Raw genomic sequence first — 24,513 nt, 5'->3', positions numbered from 1 at the left:
TCTTCTAATGGGCTGCCCCAAAATTTTTCCATGCACAAACTTATTACTAAAAGAGATGGGCTTGCTTAAAATTGGCCCTTCTTACAGAAAACTCCAATACAGTTAGGCTTTCTATAGCACTGGCCTGCTCTTTTCTTTATATCCTCTTTCTTCTTTTTTAAAATAAAATTATTGGTTTTTTTTTTTTTTAAATGATATCTCCCTCAGGTGGTGACCTGCTTAATAGCTGCATGTCTGATTAAAAATCCAAAACCATACATAAATAATAAATAAATAACTCAATCTTTAAAAAAAACACAATAATGCTAGAGAAATTTTTGCAAACTCTTAACCAAAAGAAAGTAAAGCAAAACAAAAGACAACAAAGGGAATGGGAAACAGCAGCTAAGAAATGTACAATTATCTCTTCCTACAACAATCACAGCCCTAAAAAGACCAACCTAAATCCGGTCGTGGCATTTCAAAACCACTTCTTTTTTTCTTTTCTTTTTTTCTTTTTTGCAGGTAACTCACTCAAACATTAATAATAACAGAGCAAAGAAAATTTTCGCATCCCAAAATTTCAACTCTCTCAGAAGATCAACTTCAACTTCTAAAGCTCAGTGTCACATAAACGCATCATCAGTCCAGAGACCATTCTCCGGGCAAAAGGAATATAACTCAGACTGTACCTGAAACGGCTCATTACTAATATGCTCAGTGTCTATCAAAACCATCATGAAAAGTTAACTAGGTCTTACAAAGTCAAGAGTAGTGAAGGCTACATTCAAGATCTTGCTAGAGAATTGGTTATTGAGCATGTAAAATATAAAACACAAATTATGAAGACTGTTAACAAGTGAACTAAGGTAAAGAGGAAAGTGCTGATCTCCCTCTCCTTGGGCACAAAACTAAGGTAGAGAGAGGTGATTGTGAAAGGAAAACTCACCAAATAAGGGCGCATAACTCACTTATGATTGCAATTATTGTTAAAATCTTGTTATGGATCTGCAAGATGAAAAGAAATAGTGAGAAGGAATAATCACTTTTTGTACCTTAATAAATCATATCATGAACATGAAAATACTGGCAAAGTGTTTTGCAAGCTTAAGACTTCTTTGAGTATTTTTTAATAAGATGCAGCATGAACACAGACCAGGGGAGGGCATGGCACATTTGTTGCAAAGAACTTAGGGGGCTTGTAATTTAAACTTTTAAGTCAGAATCTGAGGCTTTCTAAGAATTAGACCCTTTCCAGCATCTCAATAAATTTGAAAAGCAGGGAAAATATTATTGATACATGATGGAAATTCTTGCGCTGCACAAAGCAAGGGCATGAGGCAAATGAGGGGAGGCCATGTTGACATGAAAGCAATGAAAAGTGGGGTTACAAATTTCACTAGTTTGTTCCAAAGCTTATCATTTCAAAATTTCAACCCATTTCAGCACTCTAATGAGTGTTTGACAAACCAAAAAATCAAGGTTTCATATTCAACAAAGTTGAGATTGCTGGTAAAAATGCGCAAAAAGTGTCACCACCTTAAGGAAAATGGTCAGGGCACATCATCAGATAACACACTATAAGAATCAATTCAAATAAGAATACCCAGTCTTTCCTATCTCATCTCATAAGTTAAACATAGGAAAGGTGAGAATAATTCTAAAAAAAAGTATCCTGTGAGGACATATTTGCTCCTGAACATTGGTACTATCTTAACAAAGGAATATCCCTCATGTTACCAAGATTATCGAGAATCCCTGATCCATCAACTTTTAAAGCCTGCAGATTTCAATTAACAGTCCTCAATTACATTTCCAATGGATCAACATCGCAAACTTACCCAGAGAGCACAAATGAGTGCTATAACAACACATCCGAGGTAAACAGCAGTTGCATAGACACGAGCAGAATCAAACATCATCCTCATTTGTTGCCCAGGTCCAAGGAGGAAGGCTGTGCTGCCAAACAGGACCACAATTTTAGAGTATTAAAAACCTTAGGAAAAATGAAACCAAAAGGACAATTAAAGTGAACCAACAACAATTTTAGAAAGTTGTCGCTGTGTATATCAATACCTACTTAATACTAATATACACATGTAAACCAATTGAAGTTCATCCCTGCATAACATAATAGCATCACTTGATAGGTGGATAATTTTGGACATGGACAGACACAAATATGTCAGAGAATCAGGTTAATTTGATTTTCATTAATCAGAACCCAAGCTTTGCCATAGGACAACAATAGGTGAAAACAAGTTAAACCAATGTGATGAATTCTAGATCAAGGAAGTTGGTCACTCTCCTCCCCCCCCCCCCCCATAAAAGCATAAAAGTTATTCTTCTCAACAAAAATATCCAAAAGTAAAAACTGTTGATCCATTTTCTTTAAAAGAGAAAGGGAAATTTAAAATCAAATGGCAAGTAAACCATCTAAGGATATCTTGGTCTTCATAGTCTGCCCAATTTTGTTACCAAGTACATAATATTAAAAACTCGTTGCTTGAATCCATTATCAGTTAACCTACCTTCCAACTGCCAACAGGTTGCCAAATGTGAACAGTACGGCAAATTTGATGGGTTTGGCAAAAACAATAAGTGACTGCAAAAGAAGCAGAATGATAAGAATATATTGTAAGGGTAGAACAGTTACATTTATATGCTGACACTTAGTGACTGGGGTATAAACTTCCTAAATTAAGAAAGTTCTCTCCTGCAAAATGCGGACCAACAACAATAAAGCCTTAATTCCAAAATTTTGGGGTCGGCTATGGATCCTCAATAGACTAATCATGGTCAGTCACATGTATTCTTTACCATCATTCTATTCTATCTAAAGTCATACTCTTCGTGTCCTCCTTAATTGACATGTTTTTACAACTTCTACTAATGTTTTTTTAGTATTTTTCTACCTTTTTCAAAACAAATGAGAACTTTAATGTGCACAAATTTAACATATCAATGTATGAAAACGATCATACAACTCAAATTTAAAAGTTTTTGGCTCTATCGAATTGTTGTAAGGGGTGATTTTGATGATAGTGAAATGCTAATATTTGGAATGTGATTCCTTTGTGCATAGCGTGGAGTGGATTATTTAGAGAGAAGGAAATGCTTGTATGTTTGAAGGGAATGGGCAATCCATTCTAGAGCTGAAAGCAATCCTCTTATGTTCTATGTATGATTGGATGACAGCCAGCCTTGAGTGGTCATTCTTTTTTCTAATATGCTCAAGTTTCTTCATTTGTTCAGTTTTAGATGACTTTGCGGTTTATCTCATGTATACTTCCAGCATACTTGGGTTGTGCCTCTTTTTTGAGTTCTGTAAATAAAATCTTTTTTCTTACGTATCAAAGGCGCAGGAACTGCCATTCTAACCCTTCTCGGGGGATTTCATCCGCAAACGCAGAGTTTATGGCTGACTGATATTGCTCATCATTGCTATGGCTAAGACAGTGGGCCTTTGATCGGATACCAGAACCAAGAAGCTACTAATTGAGTCACTCAACCACTGCTATCAAGGTGTATACCTCGATCCACAAAGGATACCGATTCCCCAATCAGAACTATCAATCCTTACCTTATATCTTCAAGTGTGAATGGAAGGGTCGGGAGAAAGATGCCTATATACTCGGTCAAAAGAGGAAGGATGCCATTCCGTTTACATTAGAAATAGGTACCATCTTGCTTAAGAAACCGGTCCCTATCGGTCATGGACATCTCTACATGTGAGACCTTGTATAAAAATTTCTCACATACCGGATTCCCGAGGAAGAAAGAGAGCCCATATTGGGTAAAAGTGCAAACCTATAGCTGCAGAAGTAGGAATAATGGCACCAAAAATAATATTATTTCCGTAAAGTAGAGATCCAGAAACAGGTTCACGAATACCATCAATATCCACCGGAGGAGCAGCAATGAAAGCAATAATAAATACAGAAGTTGCGGTCAATAAGGTAGGGATCATCAAAACGCCAAACCATCCAATGTAAAGACGGTTTTCAGTGCTGGTTATCCAGTTACAGAAGCGACCCCATAGGCTTTCGCTTTCGCGTCTCTCTAAAATTGCAGTCATAAGGTTTGGTTAAGATATGCCAAATTCCACCAAGTATACAAATGGAACCCAACCATACATGCCCACTCAAGCTCAAGCATTTACTTTTCTAGTTAGAGACCAACGTCTTGGGGCTAACCTTGTGTGTCCATAACTCAAAATAGGTGACCTAACGGCCGCCGCCCGACTAAACATACCAATAGTCACCAGATTCATATGGGCTACTGAGAAGTAAGCAATGATCTTCTTAAGATCGATCTGTATGAAAAATCATTAACCTCAGATGGCGAAAAAATGATCACAAATCACCAACTTGTATCCATGAATATTCTTATATCACTACATGATTTTTCCAATGGTCACCGCTACAAGGGGTTCGCAACCAACCTTGCCACCAGTATAAGGGCCTTGTAATCACTAATTAACTTCCATAATTCCATTACATCACTTTGTCCACTTGATTAGCAAATCAAAATTACTTTCCTAGCTTTGACAACGTAAGACCACTGCCAATTATTGCTTTAAAAAAGAAATAAAACTCAAACAAAACTTAACCCCAACTACTTTGGGGGCCAGCTATAAGAATCCTCTCTTGCCATTCACTCCTGTATAAGGCCACAAACTTTAAAAAACACTAACCCAACACCATCCTACATTCCAATGCGTATTACTCATAGTCTTAAAAAAATTCATAATACCCAATTAAATTCTACACGCAACATTGCATATACACACATTTATTCAACAATTTATTATTAAAAAAACAATAAATAAATAAATAAAAAGAGTGAACAAATGCTTGTACCAGGATCATACAAGCTAGACCAGCGACAAAAAACGCGGCAAAAGCATAAATTCTCTGCAAAATCAAAACCCAGAACGAGTATAGTTTTATAAAACCGAAAATTAACAAAAACCCAAGTGCTTGAAATTAAAAATTGTGTGAATTCATATATATATATATATATATATATATATATATATTCAAACAGTACCTGCATAGGAGAGAGAGAACAAAACCCATCTGATTCTTCATCCAAGAAGCCCTCTCTTGATCCCTCGTCATCATCATTTCCCAACATAGACTCCTTGAGCTTCCACATTGTTGGAAAATCAAAGCTCTCTTTGCTTCTTCAATGGCTTTTTCAAGTAAAGAGAAAGCGAATAGAGAATCTGGAACAAAGTATTGATTAGGTGCTGCGCGTATAGAGTTGTAGACCGTGCTTTTGGGCTTTGAAAGCCAATTGTTGATTGACGCGTCATAAATGAGTATCATATGATTTGCACGTGACTTCTTTTTGCTTAATTTGGTTTATGTGGCCATTGACTATTGGTTTTGTTTATCGTATTGCCATAGTGGATGTCACAGCAAATCCCAAATATAACGAGTGGGTAGGCAGTACTCCAAAGTAATTTGCAGGCTAGCGTTACTAAGGAAACAATGTAATAAGTTGACATGTGTTAGAAACTATATTGTAAACTACCGTCTCGAGTTTTAATAGCTCAAGTTTTATTTAAAAATTTAGGTTCAAAAATGTGAGTTCTACTTGCAGATCCGGAAGTTTTAATGTCACATGGATCTCAAGTCTTATTTATAGACTCAAGTTTTCAAAAAGTAAACTCAAGTCTATAAGATTCGGTTAATGTCGGCATAACGATGACACATATAGATCACTTAGTATAAAACTGAAACACTAAGGGGCTGTTTGGATCATTTTTTTTTTGTCACTCAATTTCTGTCACTCATCACTCTTCACTCATCACTGAAAATACCCTACCCGTTTGGCACCATCACTCACTTGTCATCACTCAATATTTTTTACACTGTTTGTGAGCCTTATACCTGTCACTCAGTTTTTTTTTTTTTTTTTTTCAGTACCCAAACTCACCGAATCCAGTGAGAAAAAAAAAAAAAAAAAGCAAGAACTGAAGACCGAACCCAGTAAAAGAAGAAAGGAAATAAAAAGAAGAAGAAGGAAGAACTGAAGATCGAACCAGTAAAAGAAGAAGGGAAAAAAAAAAAAAGAAAAAGGAAGAACTGAAGACCGAACCAGTGAAAAAAAAAAAAGAAAAAAAAAAGAAGGTAGAACTGAAGACCAAACCCAGGGAAAAAAAAAAGAAAAAAAAAAGGTAGAACTGAAGTCCGAACCCAGGAGAAGAAAGGAAAAAAAAAAGTCAAACGGTCAAAAGTTGCGGCTGTGGGTCTCTCCATGTGTGATTAATTACAAATATGCCATTGAGTTATGAGTTATGGAAACTGAAAACAGCTAAAATGTGTTTTCAGTTTTCAGTTTCCATAACTCATAACTCAAAAATCAGATAATTGAGTGATGGAAACTGAGTTATGGAAACTGAGTTATTTGCTCCCAAACGGACTTTTCGCTATGGGTCCCACCATTTTTGAGTTATGAGTTATGGAAATAGAGTTATAAGTTATGGAAATTGATGATCCAAATAGCCCCTAACACTCCTTACTGCCCCTAACACTCCTCACTGCTCACTCACTAATAACACTCACACTTCTCACACCACATTGCCTCTCTCTATCACTACTCTCCCCTTTTAACAAATTTACATCTTAGGTAAGGGTTTCGATTTATTATCAGTGCAGTTGGTGTTGGTTATATTTTGACTATTTATTTTTGTGATGAAGCAAAAGAAACAATACACGGATCTAAGGATAAGCAATAACACAAATAGATGTACAAGACAAAAGCAATAAACAAATGTTGTATATATATATAAAGAGAAATCTGTAAATAATTAAAAACTCACAAACCAAATGCGTGAAGGATGAACAATTCAGATCAAGTTTTGTGTTTGACACAATCTCCTTAAAGCAAATTTTGCCCCTCACACAATCATTGTTTTGCTATGAGATTCACGGACGTTTGCCTCCTAGGATAAAATGATCTACAACACGAAAACGAAGTACACAAGGTTGTGTTTTGCGAACTACTCAATGTCTCTTTCTCTCTCTTTGACACAAAATGAAATGCACAAAAATATTCTCACTATGAGAGTTTTTCTTTTTTTAAAAGTAGTTTTTTAATGAATGAGGGACTATGTAAAAACTATATGTTACTGGACAGACACTCTATTTCAGTAATAATTGTTGTGCACAGACTAACTAACTCAAAAAATTAAAATAATAAATATTATTATTTGGACAAGTAGGCCCAGTCCACATATGCCAAAAGCCCAACCCAATGTCCAACTCATGAGTATATAAACTCATACATTATCTCTTTTCTTTCCTATGTGGGACTCAAGATTTTTACCACTTTTAATAACTTCATCAAGTGAACGCGGAAACATCAATTTCTTATTCGCTCCATGCTATTTTTCCAACAATCCCCCACATGAATAGAAATTGATAAACACAATGCAAATGATGATTCAGACACAGAGAGAGTAGAAAAAAAGTTACTGTATCGAGAGAAGTAGCTTGTGGCTTTGAACTTTCCTTCGTAAAAGACTATTGGATATACTAGCTAACCAGTGAACATGATATCTTGAACTGTTCAGCCATTTGTGTATATCAAGACAATAGAATTCACACAGCTCCTTTTCAGACATATTTCGTTCTTATAATTGTGTTCATTTCGGCCCTGAACATATCCTGGTAAATTCATGAAGTGCTTTAGAGAATTTGGCCTTGAAACTCTCATGGAAGTGGCCCACTTCACACTCGTATACGTGATTCTTATTAAGAGTATCCTACTATACTCCACTCAGAATTCCAAAATATAAGAATCATTAAAAACAAAGCTTACCCTAAACATCGTTTACAAGCAACACTATTTTCATCTTGAAGACTTTTAAGTAATAGGCTTTAATCTCATTCCCCTTGATGAGCAGTTTACTTACTCTCCACTCAAACAATTGATTACGGATCCGTTTTATAATTTGGAACAATTTCCATTTGAGAGCAATTGCCTCATGGTAATATGTCTTTGACGAATATGTCAAGACCTACCATAACTATGTATACTACCAAAACACTTAATTGGTAATTACACATTTAGAAATAGGTAGCATATTTCTCATGTCATTGTTTTATATCTCAATCAAAACCTCTTTAAATAAGCCACATTTTTTTAAGAAGACACCCCCACATTTAAAGTATTATAAAAAAGTTATTTGACATTTCCATAATTCATAATGTCTTACAAATTTTCTTTGAGGTTAGAGAATATAAGATTAGCAAAGGAACTCTTCCTTTTGATATATCCAACACCTTTCACATATGGGAATGTTTTCCCTCTTATGCCTCACTTTGACGCTGAACAAGTTCACATGGTTTAAGCATAATAAATAATCTTACAAGACTAACATGTCAATTCATATGCCAACACAACTTTTCCCTCTGTAATATGCCAAACTACTTTCTCTAAAAAGCAGACAAGAGGAAAGTTGAAGAATCTTATACACAAATATAGAGAAGCTGAAAAGTAATCAAGTAGTCTAGATATTTACATTAAACACATATATAAGTAAACTGAAGATATATATATATATATATATATATATATATATATATATATATATATATATATATATATATATATGCTTTTACAATACAAAGGAACGTAAACTACAAACTGACTGAATATATATATAATATAAGTCATCTCTATATCACACAACTACAATATTACACTTAAATTATTGCAAACCAAATTCACACTTACAATAATCCAGATTTACTCTATATTAATTTTGAAAAGCCCATTGCTAATATAACCCTTTCCCACATACATGCCATTCTTTGTGAGTACAAACTTGTCAGATTCAATGAACAATTTGAAACCATTATTACTCAAAAGTGAACAAGAAACAATATTCTTACGAATATCAGGCACATGCAGCACATCATTCAAAGTAAGTTTCTTGCCTGAAGTCATCTTCAATATTACATTTCCTTTTCCTACAACCTTAGAGGTTGAGGAATTCTCTAAGAATATTTCTTTTCCATTGTCCATAGGATGGTATGAAGAAAATAAATTCTGATCTAAACATACATGGCGAGTAAAACCAGTATCCATCCACCATTCCTTAGTATCTCCTCCTATCAAGTTCACTTCAGAAATCACTGCAAAAAGGTCTGTATCATCCACATCTTTAGAAAGATTATCCACTTCAGTAATGTTGGCTTGAAAGCCTTTTTTGGTCCCTTGATCTTTACGCTTATGGCAATCCTTAGCACGATGCCCCATCTTGCCATACACATAACATTTTCTGTTGAACTTTGTAAAGTTACCCTTGCTAGTTCCTTGACTTGAACTTTCACCAGAGTACTTCCTCTTATTTTTATTATGCCTCACAATGTTTGCTTTAGATTCCATGTAGTGATTCCCTACGGCTTTTTCTGAAGAGCGATTGTCTTTCTCAGTTCTCAATCTTACGATCAAGTCTTCTAGCTGCATCTCCTTGCGCTTATACTTCAGGTAATTTTTGAAATCTTTCCAAGATGGAGGCAGTTTCTCAATGATAGTAGCCACTTGAAATGATTCACTTACAGACATACGCTCAGCATGTATTTCATGTAAGATTACCTGTAGCTCTTGCACTTGACTAAGCACAGTTTTGGAATCCAGAAGTTTGTCCACAATGAACTTTTTAGTTCTAGCATCTTCTGTCATGTATTTCTTATCCAAGGAATCCCACAATTCTTTTGCTGTCTTGATTGAACTATACACTCTATGCAATGTGTTGTCCAATCCATTTAGAATATAGTTTTTGCACAGGATGTCAGCATGTTTCCATGCTTCCACAGCAGCAACCACTTGTCTATTTGTCTCATTTTCCTTGAGTTTTGGAGCATTCTCATACAAGAATTTTGCCAAATTCAAGGTTGTGAGATAGAACAACATTTTTTGTTGTCATCTCTTAAACCCAATACTATTGAATTTCTCTGGCTTTTCTCCATGATTAACAAGAACATTAATAGGGGCAACAACAGGCACAATTTCATTCGACATTTCTGTCAAAATAAAACTCCATCATATTGAATTCTCAAAATCCAACTGAAGCATTGTTTTATATTACACAACAACCAAAATATATAAACACGACACTGTAGTCAAGTATCACTTTAAAGTAAATATCATATACAATATAAAAAGCCATCTAGCCTCTATGAAATGTCATAATTTACAAAGAATTTGATAGTAAAAATATTCTACACGAGTACCAAAGTAATACAATCAAAATTCAAGAGAACATGAATCTATATAAAAGACAAATCAACAACTGACAAGTACTTAGAAGACTAGACAATACATAGCCAATGAAGTAACAGAAGTTCAGAGCCATGTGAATAAGAAAGGTCATAAGTAAATATAATATATAATATTGTATCCAACAAGTATTTAAAATACCGGATTGCAAACACGTACAGTGATTGAACAACTGAAACCAATCCTTAGCAAACAATAATTCAAGTTTCACAATATCCTAACATAATATATTATAAGCCAACTATTCTTCAAAATCAAACACTGCAGACACAATCCCAGCAAAGATATAAATCAAAGCCAGTCAACCAAAGATTCAAGAGGCAAATATCCTAATATAATAATATAATAAGGAAGAAAGCAAGATCAAGTAAAACATTTAATAAATGCCAATCCTCAAAATTTAATTGATACCTTTTTAGTTTCTACACGGCATTGAAAGATTATCAATATCTCTAAGTTTAGTCGGTGATTGAATTGCAAAGATTCCGTATGCACAAGTATACAAAACTATTCGCAAAGTTACCTAACCATCCGTAACTATAAAAATTAAAACAGATGATTCTTAAACATAATCACCGTCAAAAATCCTTTTACATAATTCACAAAAAGTAAATTACGAAATCAAGAAAATCTGCTTTAAGACTGTTGGTTATATTTTGATTATTTACTTTTGTGATGAAGCAAAATGAATAATACACAGATCTAAGAATAAGTAATAACACAAATAGATGTACAAAACAAAAGCAATAAACAAATACTAAATATATATATAGAGAAATTTGCAAATAATTAAAGATTTACAGACCAAATGCATGAATGATGAACAATTTAGATCAAGTCTTGTGTTTGATATAATCTTCTTAAAGCAGATTTCGCATCTCACACAATCACTGTGCTGTTTTGAGACTCACGGATGTCTGCCTCCCATGATAAAATAATCTACAGTACGAAAACAAAGCACGCAAGGTCGTGCTCTGCAAACTACTCAATGTCTCTTTATTTTTCTTTGACACAAAATGAAATGCACAAAAATATTCTCATTAGGAGAGTTTTCCTTTTTTGAAAAGTAGTTTTTTATGAATGTGGGATTATGTAAAAACTATACGTTACTAAATAGACACTCTGTTTTAGTAATAACTGCTGTGCACAGACTAGTTGACTCAAAAAATTAAAATAATAAAATATTATTATTTGGACAAGTAGGCGCAGTCCACATATACCAAAAGCCCAACCCAATATCCAACTCATAAGTATATAAACTCATATATTATCTCTTTCATTTCCTATGCGGGACTCAGGATTTTTACTACTTTTAATAACATCCTCAAGTGAACATAGAAATATCAATTTCTTATTCGCTCCATGCTATTTTTTCAACAGTTGGGTGTGGGTTAAAGACTTTGCCTAGTTATTTGGTAGATACTTAACATAACTTAGTTAAGATACCATTATATTGTGAATATATACAACTTTGTTTTGTTAGTGTAAACATTTTGAGTATTTATTTGCATGGTTTTTGTTAGCAAAATTTATTCAGCAGCTCTAGAAAAGTTAGGCTCTTATCAAGAATGTGTTTTTATCATGATCTTAGAAGGATTTTGGTTTTTTTTTTTTTTTTGTATTGGGTATGAAATGGGTAGTCTTATTAGAACTAATTGGAAGACATTTTTTTGTCTAACATACAAATATGTAATGAAAGTCATGCCCTTTGAATGAATTGGAATTTGTACTTTGAGTAGGGAAAATGTTATATGCTTTGACTAGATAAAATGTTTTGGAATTAGTATTTGTATAATTTTTTTATTACTTTCTGAAAGCAATTGTTAAAAAAAAATATAAAGATGAGTAATACTATTCCTAGTATCTTATAGTTTAAAATTTTGTTTTAATTTCAAAAATATCGAATGCATATCGTCAATGAGATAATATGTCCAATACCTGGCCAATGGCAAAACCCATTATTATTTCATAGAATTAACTTTCAATTGTGCATTAGGTACATCAGGTTCCAATATTTCATTTGGGAAGCAATTTTATTGTAGATTGCCCAAATAAGATGAGCTCCTAATACTAAGAGAGATAAGGTAGCACATGTAAAGGGAATAACCATCACCTCACATTAATTACCCTCACTTACCAGCAACTTCTCAATATTAAATGCTAAGGTCTCGTTTGGGAGGAGAGAATGAAATAGAATAAAAATGAATGAAAATAATAATTTTGGAATATTTTTCATTTCCCTTGATTTGGAGTTTTAATTAAGGGAATGGAAAGTCCATTCTCTTACTTAGAAGTTTAAGTGGAAGGAAATGGAATGGGTAGGAGGGAATATTCATTCATCTCTATTCTCTCGAAACCTCAAATTTTCATTCCTCCGAAATTGAGAGGAATGGGAGGGAATATAATTAGATTTAATGAATTTTTTACTAAAACTCCCAAAATACCCCTTTATATTGAACCATTTATTTTGAAATAGGGGTTTAATAGTAATATTGTCATAAAATGATTTCATTCTATTCCCTCCATGTTACTCTCAAACAAGATTACTTACATTCCATTCATTTTCATTCATTTCTATTCCTTTATTTTAAAACATCCAATCAAAATTACTTAATTTCATTCTTTTCCATTCATTTCTCTTACTTAAATACATTTCATTCCATTCCTTTGTGATCATTCCATTTCATTTCATTCCCCTATGAACTCCCAAACAAAGCCTAAATGATCAGTTTAAGTAGAGCAACCTACTGCAAGTCTATTCCCTCTCTCCTCCCAAACGACCTATAATAGCACTCTCACGTATGATTGATTGATTGTGGAAATTTGATGACCTTAGAGAAATCTTACAAATAAACAATCGAAACAATAATAAAAAAAAAGGATACTTCGTAATAATATTTTTTTAAGGCTCTTGCAAAATTAATACAGAGTCTCTCCCATGTAGAAGGACCTAACTATCAAAACCACCAAATTGAAGTTTAACCTTGGCTAAACAACTCCCCCCCCCCCCCCGACGCTCCCTTGCCCTGGAGTCAAATCATAATTACTCATAAACAACTAAAACAATTAATAATTAAGAGCCCTAATAATGCTAAGGGATATCCATTACCTTCAACAACATGGTATATACTTTACCATTAATACTGTTCCAAGTACCATTCTATCAAATGCTTTTTCTTTTTCTTTTTTATAAAGCTTTAGTAGCCTAAAATATGCATGTACATTATAGCTAGATTATTCCAACAATCTCGTTATTTGCTTCTTTTGTATCCTTGAACTTTGTTATCCATAGTATCTCCAAAAAAAGAAAAAAGAAAAAAAAAAGAGCCTTAATAGCTCAATTGGCAATTACGGGAACTCCTTTGTTTTCAGGACTGGAGTTCTTGATCCAACATTTATTTACTAATGTATATAGAGTAGTGCATTACTTCTCGATTGGTATAAATGGCAATATTTTTTTTTTGAAAACCATTGTCCTTGTGTTGTGAAAGAAGCCACCTAAGGGGTGGTTCAAATTAAACTCTGATGGCTCGACATTGGAGAATCTTGGCAGAACTAGAGGAGGTGGTCTGATTCAAAATCATAATGGTGAATAAGTCAAAGGCTACGCTAGATCTCCCGGATTTACCAATAGTTTTGTTGCTAAACTTTGGGCCCTTAGGGTTGGATTAAATCTCGCTAAGGATCTTGGCTTAAACAACCTTATTGTTAAGTTGTATGCTCTGAGTGGAGTTCATACAATGATAATATAAACTTGTTAATAAAACCTCTACTGTTTGATTGTAGGAACCTATTAAAAGGTATCCCAGCAAGCGAATTGAGCACGTTTACTATGAAGCTAAACCAATGTGTTGATGCATTGGCAAAGATTGAATCGAGATCTATATCCTCTTTTGTAGTTTTTATGGAAAACACTGCATGGGTGGGAAGCCTTTTGGCTTTTGACAATACTAAAATGTTTTATAACAAACTTATTAATTCCTAATCCATGCATATCTCCTTTTTTTTCAAAAGTTTCAAACATAAATGACTACCATTCAAATCCTTCCTCTTCTATTACAATTATAGAATTTGGGCAACACTTAGGTACAATACTTAAATGTTGTTCTTTAAGTTCTTCTTTTAAAATTATGTCATGTGAATTTTTTGTTATGAGATGAAAGTGTATTTTTTAAATAAGTAGCCACATAACTTAATCTTAAAAAACAACAACTAAGATACTGTATTTAAATTTTATCTGTGGAATATATATATACCCCACACACACATACAGAGTCTTTCCTATCTTTCTCTTAAAAAAAAAAAAAAAAAAACCAATCTGATCGCGCTATTTCATTATGCTTTTTTTTTTTATTTTTGGACTTTAAAGTTTTGACCCCCAAAAAAAGCAAAATAATACAAATACAAAAATATACGTGGCACTGGGAGCTATAACAAAAAAATTGACAGATTAATCCCAGAGAGAGGAGAGAGAGAGAGAGAAAAACCCCAACCCTAATTTCAACTTAATCGTCCAGAGAGAGAGAGAGAGAGAGAAAGAGAGAAGAAGAAGAGGAAGATGTCGTCGACGTTGCTGGAGGTGACTCGGTCGGCTCACGAGGAGGTGGAGCGTTTGGAGAGGCTGATAGTGAAGGACCTTCAGAACGAGCCCACTTCCAAAAAGGCCCGCCTCTTTCAGAGCCACCGCGTTTGCAACATGATCGACACCATTATCTCCACCACCAATAAACTTGTAATCTCTCTCTCTCTCTCTCTCTCTCTGTCTCTCTCAATTCTCTTTCTATATCCTTATCTCTGTTCAATACTCTCTTTGCTTGCTATGAATCGAATGTGAAATTTTGAATCAAATAGTTGCTCTAGCTATATCGTATCGTGCTTAGCCAAAGTCGGTTAGCGTTTTTGGAAGAAAATCTGTGTTCAATTTTGTGAAGTGTTTCGGTGCTGAAACAAGAATTAAGCTTAGTTTGCTCTGTTTTCAGGTTGAGATTTATGAAGATAAAGATAATGCTAGGAAAGATGAGATTGCAGCTCTTGGAGGCCAAACCGCAGCGGGGACAAATGTGTTTAGTGCATTCTATGATAGATTGAAAGAGGTATATTATTCATTAATGGTTTCTAAGTAAATGTAAAACTAAGGTCGAGAAATTACTATTCCTATGTCGTTATATTTCGACGAATGGAAAACAAAATTACGAGCATAATTGTAATGCCGAGGGCGTTTTAGCTCAATTGGCACCTCCTGGTATTTCCAATGGAGATGTCGAGGGTTCACTTAACTACATGCACGAAATGGATATTTAGTCTCAACTCTTGAATTAATAGTGTTCATATTTACTATTCATTTTTAAATCTCTGTATTTACCGAGAAAGATTTATCTTTGGGGTCCTTGGACCAAGTGGAGGATTTCGACTTGTCCTTACTCCTTTTTAAAGTCTAAACACATGTCAAAACAACCATGTATGGAGCTATTACGGAACACAGTAGTATATATGAAGAAAGATAATATTGTTATGTGTGTGTCCCAAACTGTGATCTCGCAATTGACTGGTTGAACTACTTATTTGATATATATTTTTAATCATTACCATATATGCAGATTCGCGAATACCATAGAAGGCATCCAGCTGCACGTGTTGTTGATGCTAATGAGGAGTTCGAGGGACTGCTTAAAGAGGAACCACAAATTGAGTTCAGCGGAGAGGTGCCTTTCGCTCTTTATTTCTTTATACACTGCATATCTATCCAAATGTTTAATTGTAGTTTCGTGCGTTGTTGTCCCATGACGGTTATTACAACCAATGCATTACACTTCTCTTTTTTTTTTTTTTGGTCTCTTATAACTTTATTTATTCATTCAAACCTGACACCACAATCATATGAAGAATATTTTGAACTATTTGAAGAAGTGTTTTGTTGGGCTTGCAATTTGGGAAAGCTAGCCTAACCTAACCTAAGCCCAACTTAACTTGGGCTCTGTGTGAACTTTGCTTGGAGTTTTTCAAGCCTGGGTTTCACCTGAGTTTAAGTTTTTAGCATGAAATAGATTCTGGTTCTGGTAGGGACCTCAATTGGAGCTCCTAAAGCTTGAATCTAACATGCTTGCCCAGACCAACCCAGCAACCAATAGTTCAATATTCAATTATTTAACTTATATGTATTTTTCTTGTTTACTCTTTAGATATATATGTGTCTCATGTTTATTATTATTTGAAGTATGTCAAACTTAATTTTATAGCTATGTAGGGTCTGCTATCAAAGTTATAAATTCCATTCTAGAAAACATTCTGGTTTATCCATTGAAGTGGAAAATGCCGGCATTGGAGCAATCAGGCTTATTGTTTTTGAATTATTGATATGAATATGACATGAACACAAAATAAAGTTTTATACTTGGTCTTGATGTGACAAAGTAATAGGCTTTTCCTCATCAAAAAAAAAAAAATAGTAATAGACTTTTCCATATACAAGAATTATGGAGCTTTAACACAACACATTTTGTATATTTCGTTATTTGGACATTATTATTCTCAAAATGAAATGAAGGTAAGATAAGAAAAAATAGTAGGAATTGAGTTGTAACAGAATTATGTTAAAGATGGTAATTGTCAAAATGTTAAGATTTTATAAAATTACAAATAAACCATGCAAAACTGCATGGGGCCGAAAAGTGTATAGCGTATACAGTTATACCGGCCAAAATAGGCTGAAACACACTGAAATGGCTAGAATGGACTGTAATTGGTCAAAATATTGAACAAAACAGAATGGGGTTTAGCATTCTGGTTTGGTTAATGCCTTAATGGACAAAATATTATGGTGGTTGTGGGCTCAGAACAGGACGGCATTTATACTTATGTTTGATATTGTGGTTTTCTGATGATGATTTAGGGTCAAATATTTCATGGTAAGTCATATTATTGGTTACTTTTGTAGCTTGAATCCAATGTAGCTCACAGGCTAGCTCAAAACCCCAAAAATTGGACCAATACAACCTAGAATAACAAGCCAGCCTGAGTTCATAAAATTTCTACAAGCCATGCTTGGCTTGTCCAGTCTGAACTCTGAAGGTTAAGTTGTGTAGGTTAATTACACTTGGTCTGAGCTTAGGTTAGCCTCCTACGCAGGCCTAACCCTGCTGACTAATGGTTGTAGTTTTTGCTAACTGGTTGGTAACTTGTTGTGGTGTTCACTGGTCAAGGATATATATATATTTTTTAATTTATTCACTTTAAAAAAAAAAAAAACCAAATTGAGCTATGTAGCATATAAAATCAATGGTTTACTATTGCCATGTTGTCTATGAGCTATGTAGCATATAAAAAAAGCTATGATATGAGGCTATGAGCTGTCTCATCACCATAAGTAATTTAAAAAAAAATCAGTCTCATCACCAAAAAATTTGTTTAGATATTGCTCACTATTTATAGTTTGCAAGATTAATCACTGTCAGTGTCTACTGCTTCGTATTGAAGCAAATGTTACAGCAATTTTTTCCCCTTTTTTTTAAGGAGGGGCAGTTTAAGTATGTGTTATAAGCACCTTTTTTTTTTTCTTTGGGTTGTAGATATTATTTATTCAACTCAAACAGGTTATGGCATTTAATAATGATAATCTTATTTGTATTTTTATGAAGTACCATTTGCCACTGTTCAGTTGTCTTTTTGTAATAACTTGAGTTTTTATTTTCAGGAAGCTTTGGGGCGATACCTAGACTTGCATGAATTATTTAATCAGTTCATTAATTCTAAATTTGGAGACCCTTCTACCGAGTACTCTACTTACCTAGATGTTTTTTCACAACCACATAAGATTCCCCACAAACTGAAATTAACAAGGTAAAGTACATTCTGATCTTATCTATATTTATGTAGGGTTTTTCCATCCTCCTCACAAAAATTAAGGAGAAGTCTGGTTGTGAATGTTCATGCACAAGGATTTTGAGTGAAGGGAGAGGCATCCTAGTGAGATCAGATCATAGAGACGGCCTTGATCCACTCTTTGCTGTTGTAGAGATCAGGGCTAGTGGACTCAGTTGAAGGACTGAATGTCCTTGTTGGTGGCTGTAGCCTAGGTGCCAGGGCAGGCACTGGTGATGATGAAGTTGAAATTTTCAAACAAGAGAAAGCAAAATGCATATGACTGTTAATGAGTAACCATTTGAAAATGAGAGAGAGAGAGAGAGAGAGAGAGAGTAAATTTAAGAAGTTAGTCAGTTACATAGAGTGGGAGAGCAGAAGTGGGATGAGTCTCTGGTTAAGGATCTCCTGGGGCAGTTTCGAGTTGCATATCATGAGATAGAGAGGAAACAAGGGACAAATAGGGAGACATGGTATGACCTGATTAGATATGGTTTGACTTGGATGGGGTAGTGTGCGTTGTGAGGGTGGTTTTGATAGTTGGGGATAAAAATGCCCACACCTTATATGGAGAAAGTGGGGAATATTTGGCTAAACAAAAACGGGAAGGCTGCTATCCTTAACTTGAAAGTGGGAATGATAGTAAATCCCTACGCACACACGTATGTATGTGTATATGTGCAAGTACATAAATATTTTACAAAAATGATGGTTCATATCTGTTTACGTGCGCTTTGAAAATGTGTTGCAATTTTAATTTTCTGCAGGCAATACAAGGAATACATGGAGAATCTATTGGAGTATCTAATATATTTTTTCCAGCGGACAGAGCCCTTGCAAGATCTTGATAGAATATTCTCAAAGGTACACAAACACACTTCATGTGATCTATTTTTCACGCAATAGTGAGACCTTTTTATTTTGATAAGTAAAATAGTGAGACTCATTTTTAAAGTTTTAATTTAGGCACGTGCTAAATTAATATGATTAATGGCAAAAATATTTAGACTAGGTAGCTTAACCTAGCCTCATAAACGAGAGGTGGACTGTGAATTCATGGGTTTAATCCCGTATGGGTGTGAGTTGTATTTGCCTTTCTAATACTGCTTTTTAGCGGTGTGAATTAGAGGTTCTTTGGTATGTTTGTGACTGTTGGAACTTGGAAGGCCTAGATTGTAATTGGTTATATTGGAAATAATTTATTTAGTGGGCTTTAAAAGGGCTATGTAAGATACATCTGTGTCAGAAGGCATTTAGTTCCAGAAACCACTAACTATTTTATTATAGTTAAATTATACTATCCTCGGCTTCATCCTTTGATTTATTCTATAGAAATTAATAGCATGATAGGCTTTAAAGTGCTGTGTAAAATTCATGTATTGGAAGTCATTTTTAATTCATAAAATCAATTTATCATAGTTAACTTATGCTATTTTCATCTTCATCCTTCAATGTGTATATATGGAATGTGAATGAGATTCCATCAAAATACTGTAGACCCTAATCTTTTAGATTTAGAACCTTCTATATGTGTTGCTTTTTATTCCCCCTCAATAAAAATTAAGGTATGATGGGTTTGTGGCAGATCGAGACTGAATTTGAAGACCAATGGGCAAATAATGCAGTAGAAGGATGGGAGAACATGGGTCAAGAAAATGGACATGTTCCTGCTCAGCACACTGTAATTGATCTTGATTATTACAGCACAGTTGAAGAGTTGGTGGAAGTGGGTCCTGAAAAGTTAAAGGAGGTAAGGAGGTTTTTTTTTTTTTTTTTGTTGTTGTAGTTATATCATTATTTTCAGCAACGTTTCTGTTGCATAATGCTTTTGTTTTTTTTTTTCATTTATAAACCTATAGTTGTAACGCTCCAGAACATATGTTTAAGTTGCTCCAAAGATTCAAACTCAGGATCTATCAGTTCTGCTCTTGATGTTGGGAAATACACAGGACCCAACTCAGAAAATAAAACAAGAAACAAAGTCTAAAGTTCCAATTATTAATAAAAACCTGATATGGAACTACAACTTACAAGCTGCAAAGGTAGAGGAAGCTGAAATCCATGAGAACAGCATTTTCAAGAACCCAATTAATTTGTTGATGTTGTAATTATAATCACAGTTGTTCTTGTTGCTGTCAATGCTCTTAGTTCTTACATCCTCATCTTCTTATGTTGATTGTTAATTATTATTATTATTATTATTTTGACAAGTGTTTGTTGTTCATTTTAATTGAGTTACTAAATTTGAGAGTAAAAAGTAAACATGATCATGGAAGGGTATTCATGAAGACTCCTATGGCATAACATATTTTTCTTCCACATGTTACCTAATCATGTTTGCCGGAAGTTTTCAGATGCACTTAGTACGAAGTTGGTAAGTTTCAAGGATAAAGGAAATATTCTCAATATATCATGCGTTAAGGCTTCTGAATCTGTTTCTCTAGTTTTTGAGGCTTATTGTGATAATATGAATCAATGCAATTTCAGTAATTTTTAATGAAAATTGAAATTTATTAGAAGTGTCCACAATTAGTTAGAATCTCTCTCTTTTTTCCTTTTTTTCTTTTTCCTCTATTCAAATGTTTCCAACAATTCATTGTTGCTTTTAACAAGTTTCAATGTATTTATGTTAAATACATATTTCCCCGTCTTTTTTAGATCCATTTTCCTTAATTGATCTCTGTATTGTTGCCTGGCAGGCATTGGCTGCATTAGGACTAAAGACGGGTGGCACTGTTCAGCAGCATGCAGAAAGGCTTTTCCTTACAAAAGTAATTGTGAATCATTTCCCCCCCTAATAAAAGATATAAGGTGTTAGTTAGCAAAAATTCTAAGATGTGAATGTATATTATTGTCTGTGCATTACTTTCTAATTAAATTTTAGTCAAATAACTAGTCAGTTCTTAAAATTATTATCACCTTTTCTAACTTTTAGTTTTTGTGATTACTGTAAATTTGGATCTGCTGTTTAGGAAGGAAACCTTTTTTTTTTTTCTTTTCTTTAAATTGTGTTATTGTTAATGGTGAACATGCTTTAAATTGAATATGCAATAGTTGTGTGTTGGAACTACTAGATATCCTGTAATTATATGCTCTTTCTGATAGGGATGATATTGAATGAAATTGGCTAGAGGATTAGAATGACTGCTTGCTTAACCTTATGAGTTGAGAGGCCTTGGAAGGTAATAAAATATTGTTCAATTTTCAAGTATTAGAGTTTCAATAAGTAGTCATCATTCTTTAGCCTTTTTATAAAAGGTGGATAATTTGTGTTCTGAATCCATCTTTAAGCACGGTCTTGTTTGGTTGGGAGTGGCCTTTTTTTTTTATTGGTAAGTTTCACACACACCCAGTGGGTCTTGAGCCCACAACCGCATCTTCCATCATAATGGGAGGAGCTATAGCTTATTGGTTGGGAGTGACCTTGATTCCTGAATTCTGATTTTATATGATGTTCAGCTCACTTTCTTCTAACTTTCTTTATTTATATGTCAATTTTTTAATTTGACTTAGTTTTCAATCCCCCTTATACCTGTTGTGCAGAACACACCACTTGAGAAGTTGGACAAGAAACATTTTGCCAAAAGTTCACGTGTTTTTCAACAAAATGGGACTACTGCAGCTCTGCAACAAGACGAGAATTCAAAAGAAATTGCCCTAATGGAAGCCAAAATGCAAAAATTGTGTGACTTACTGGATGAGGTTAGCCTGTGTTCCATCCTCATCTAATCTTACCTTATGTTTGTGCCCATTGTGCGTAATTGAATTACTCTTTTATGTTTGGGGGCATTTGGATACATGCATACAAAAGTTCTTATATATATTTTAACTATAATGTATAGTTCTAACAACTACATGTGTGATTTTTTTTTCTTTTGTGATCTTCCATAGACAATTGGACGAACAAGAGACAATATTGTGAAGAAGCAGGCTTTGACATATGAGGAAATCGAAGCAGAACATGAGGAGGTGAGTAATTAGTCCTTTATTTCAGTCTTTCCAATCATTTAAGGTAGAAGTTCAAATCCTGATTTTGAAAAGACTTTGTTAAAACCTTTAATGTGTCTGTTCTGTGGCATCTTGTGTCTATAATGCAACACATTTAATTTACGGCAAGGGTTAAGCATCCAGTATGGTGTGATTAGTTTGGGAGCTGCTGATGGGGTAACCTATCCATGCTGTATACAATATTAATTTTGTTTCAAGCTTTGAACCACCCCAAGGTGGTTCTGCTCTCATCATGTGTATACCCTTAACTGTAGCTTTGTCTCTTAAATAAAACTTCCTGTATATCTATCAAGATATTGAAATGAGTCCACAACTTGGGTCTAACAAAAACTTGAGGTGGGCATGAAATTCCTTAAAAGCAACATGAAGACTTGAATATTAAATTCATCACAGTTTGAGCAGGTTCCTCTTCAGAACCTAATTTTTCTTTTAATTGACTAACTTTGCAAACACATATGCTACCTAGCATTTTGAGACTATGCCTAATATAAGTTGCTTCTATTCCAAAAATGCACCCTGCTGTGCTGTCCACGGTCCACCCCATTCTAACTATCTAATTATAATTAAAAACAAAAAAACCTTATAAAAACCGAGAACATTTCTACCTTCTTGTTGAGCCATGCATTTAGATTAAATTGTGTCTAATGCAGGGATTGTTGACCCAGAAATGCATTATTTTTATAGTTTTGCTTCCTATCAAAATGTGGTTTTACCTAGAATTGTATCTCCATGGTTCGTGTAGAAATATGCTTTGAGTTGGTTAGAGTATACTTTTGTTATAGCTTGAATCTTCTAGTTTGTGTTGGCTCTCATGTTACATGGTTGGATTTGATTATTTGTGCAGGAGGAAACACAAGCTGACACTGAAAGTGATGAAGACGACCAGCAAATTTACAATCCCCTTAAGTTGCCAATGGGTTGGGATGGGAAGCCTATACCATATTGGCTGTATAAGCTGCATGGTCTTGGTCAGGTATTTTCCCCATCTAATTGTAGGAGCCTTTCAAGCAATACACTGTAGATTTATTCTCCTGTTACAATTTTTTCAGATGGTATATCATATCATCTGTATCTTCCAGTGCTCTGCATTTTTTGTTTTAGAAGTAATTAAATTGCATGAAGAAAAGCACCAAAGGGCTCAACCCTTGTACACGGGATGATACAAAGGAAAAGTGCTCTTCAATTATGTCTTTAATTTAACTGGAAAGATTCTATTGTTTAATTTGGGCAAAACTTTGTGGAAATAAGAACTATTGTTCTTTATTGTTGAGATGGGAAAATAAGCGATTACTACTGATGTCATATGTCTTTTAACCAGCATTGCGTTGCATAGTGTGTGTTGCATAATGGTGATAAAAATATGATATGTAGTTTCTTGTCCTTCTTTCCTCTGGGATTTGAGTTATTTGTTGGCTTAATCAGGCACTGGTGTCTATTATTGGCGATATATTTTATGGGGTTTTTATGGCTTAGGTTTTTGATTTCTTTTTATTTCTTTTCAGGAATTTAAGTGCGAGATATGTGGGAACTACAGTTACTGGGGTCGTAGGGCTTTTGAACGGCATTTCAAGGAATGGCGCCATCAGCATGGGATGCGCTGCCTTGGTATTCCAAACACCAAGAACTTCAATGAAATCACATCAATTGAGGTGTGCTTTTGCAGAGCTTTTTTTTCCAATGAATTTTTCTGTATCACTGATTAGCATTAGTTTATCTGCTCAACATCTTCCAACTGTTGTGAAAATCTGGTTGTCTGTAAAGAACCGTGGGATAAATGAAACTTTCATTCATCACAGCTAGTTCCTAAATCTTCACAAAAAGAAGTTAGTTTTAAAGTTATCACAGCTCAAAAATACTGTGCTTCTAATCTGTGAAGAGCTGATGAGTGCATGTGATCGTGCGAAGTATTTTTCCTAATAGCACTAATAATGGTATGTTCTTTACTTGATAATAACTAGTATGCATGTGCATTCTTTATGCAGGAAGCAAAAGACCTTTGGAAGAAAATACAAGAACGTCAAGGAGTGAACAAGTGGCGCCCAGATCTTGAAGAAGAATACGAAGACAAAGAGGGTAATATTTACAATAAGAAGACATATACCGACTTGCAGCGCCAGGGATTGATTTGAGAAAAGCGAAATTCATTATGTATTTTTTGTACGGCTTAGAGGAAAATATTCTTCCCGCAGGATTGTATTGTAATTTAAACTTAATGAAGACGCCCTTCTCATTGATGGTGATTTGTTCGTTTCTGAGTCTTCTACTTATAGACAAAACAATCCTTTTTCCCAGCATCTTCAGACTACTCACACTGATGAACACTTTAATTGTGAAATATATATTACTCTTGATCGACATCCACACCCTCCC

The 24,513-nt window shown here is 34.3% G+C and overlaps 2 protein-coding genes across 2 annotated transcripts; one reads left to right on the top strand and one right to left on the bottom strand.

Moving 5' to 3' along the window:
* Window positions 1–259: 259 nt before the first annotated feature.
* On the bottom strand, window positions 260–5,206 carry LOC142619095 (uncharacterized). Its single transcript, XM_075792160.1, has 6 exons — window positions 5,032–5,206; window positions 4,842–4,895; window positions 2,511–2,584; window positions 1,821–1,938; window positions 929–987; window positions 260–671 (listed from the first exon to the last, which is right to left on the bottom strand). The coding sequence occupies exons 1-6, from the start codon at window positions 5,137–5,139 to the stop codon at window positions 593–595; spliced, it is 492 nt and encodes a 163-aa protein (XP_075648275.1). The 5' UTR covers window positions 5,140–5,206; the 3' UTR covers window positions 260–592.
* Window positions 5,207–14,701: 9,495 nt separating this feature from the next.
* Window positions 14,702–24,437, top strand: LOC142619946 (splicing factor SF3a60 homolog). Its single transcript, XM_075793344.1, has 12 exons — window positions 14,702–15,010; window positions 15,258–15,371; window positions 15,876–15,980; window positions 17,969–18,114; window positions 18,903–18,999; window positions 19,721–19,885; window positions 20,835–20,906; window positions 21,679–21,837; window positions 22,027–22,104; window positions 22,988–23,116; window positions 23,646–23,792; window positions 24,126–24,437. Exons 1-12 carry the CDS (start codon window positions 14,837–14,839, stop codon window positions 24,270–24,272), a joined length of 1,533 nt encoding a protein of 510 aa, XP_075649459.1. The 5' UTR covers window positions 14,702–14,836; the 3' UTR covers window positions 24,273–24,437.
* The last annotated feature ends 76 nt before the right edge of the window (window positions 24,438–24,513 follow it).

This window comes from Castanea sativa, chromosome 12 (assembly GCF_040712315.1).
Source record: "Castanea sativa cultivar Marrone di Chiusa Pesio chromosome 12, ASM4071231v1".
Classification (NCBI taxonomy): Eukaryota; Viridiplantae; Streptophyta; class Magnoliopsida; order Fagales; family Fagaceae; genus Castanea; species Castanea sativa.
This window is presented reverse-complemented; position numbering and strand designations above follow the sequence as displayed.

What these genes read in the sequence shown, in the direction of transcription:
- LOC142619095 (XM_075792160.1), bottom strand. Translation starts at nt 5,139, where the DNA reads ATGTGGAAGCTCAAGGAGTCTATGTTGGGAAATGATGATGACGAGGGA. An exon ending in GTTCTCTCTCTCCTATGCAG is followed by an intron (nt 4,896 to 5,031) that starts GTACTGTTTGAA and finishes TTGATTTTGCAG; the next exon opens with AGAATTTATGCTTTTGCCGC. An exon ending in CACTCATTTGTGCTCTCTGG is followed by an intron (nt 988 to 1,820) that starts GTAAGTTTGCGA and finishes TTCATCTTGCAG; the next exon opens with ATCCATAACAAGATTTTAAC.
- LOC142619946 (XM_075793344.1), top strand. Translation starts at nt 14,837, where the DNA reads ATGTCGTCGACGTTGCTGGAGGTGACTCGGTCGGCTCACGAGGAGGTG. An exon ending in TTGATAGAATATTCTCAAAG is followed by an intron (nt 19,000 to 19,720) that starts GTACACAAACAC and finishes GGTTTGTGGCAG; the next exon opens with ATCGAGACTGAATTTGAAGA. An exon ending in AGCTGCATGGTCTTGGTCAG is followed by an intron (nt 23,117 to 23,645) that starts GTATTTTCCCCA and finishes ATTTCTTTTCAG; the next exon opens with GAATTTAAGTGCGAGATATG.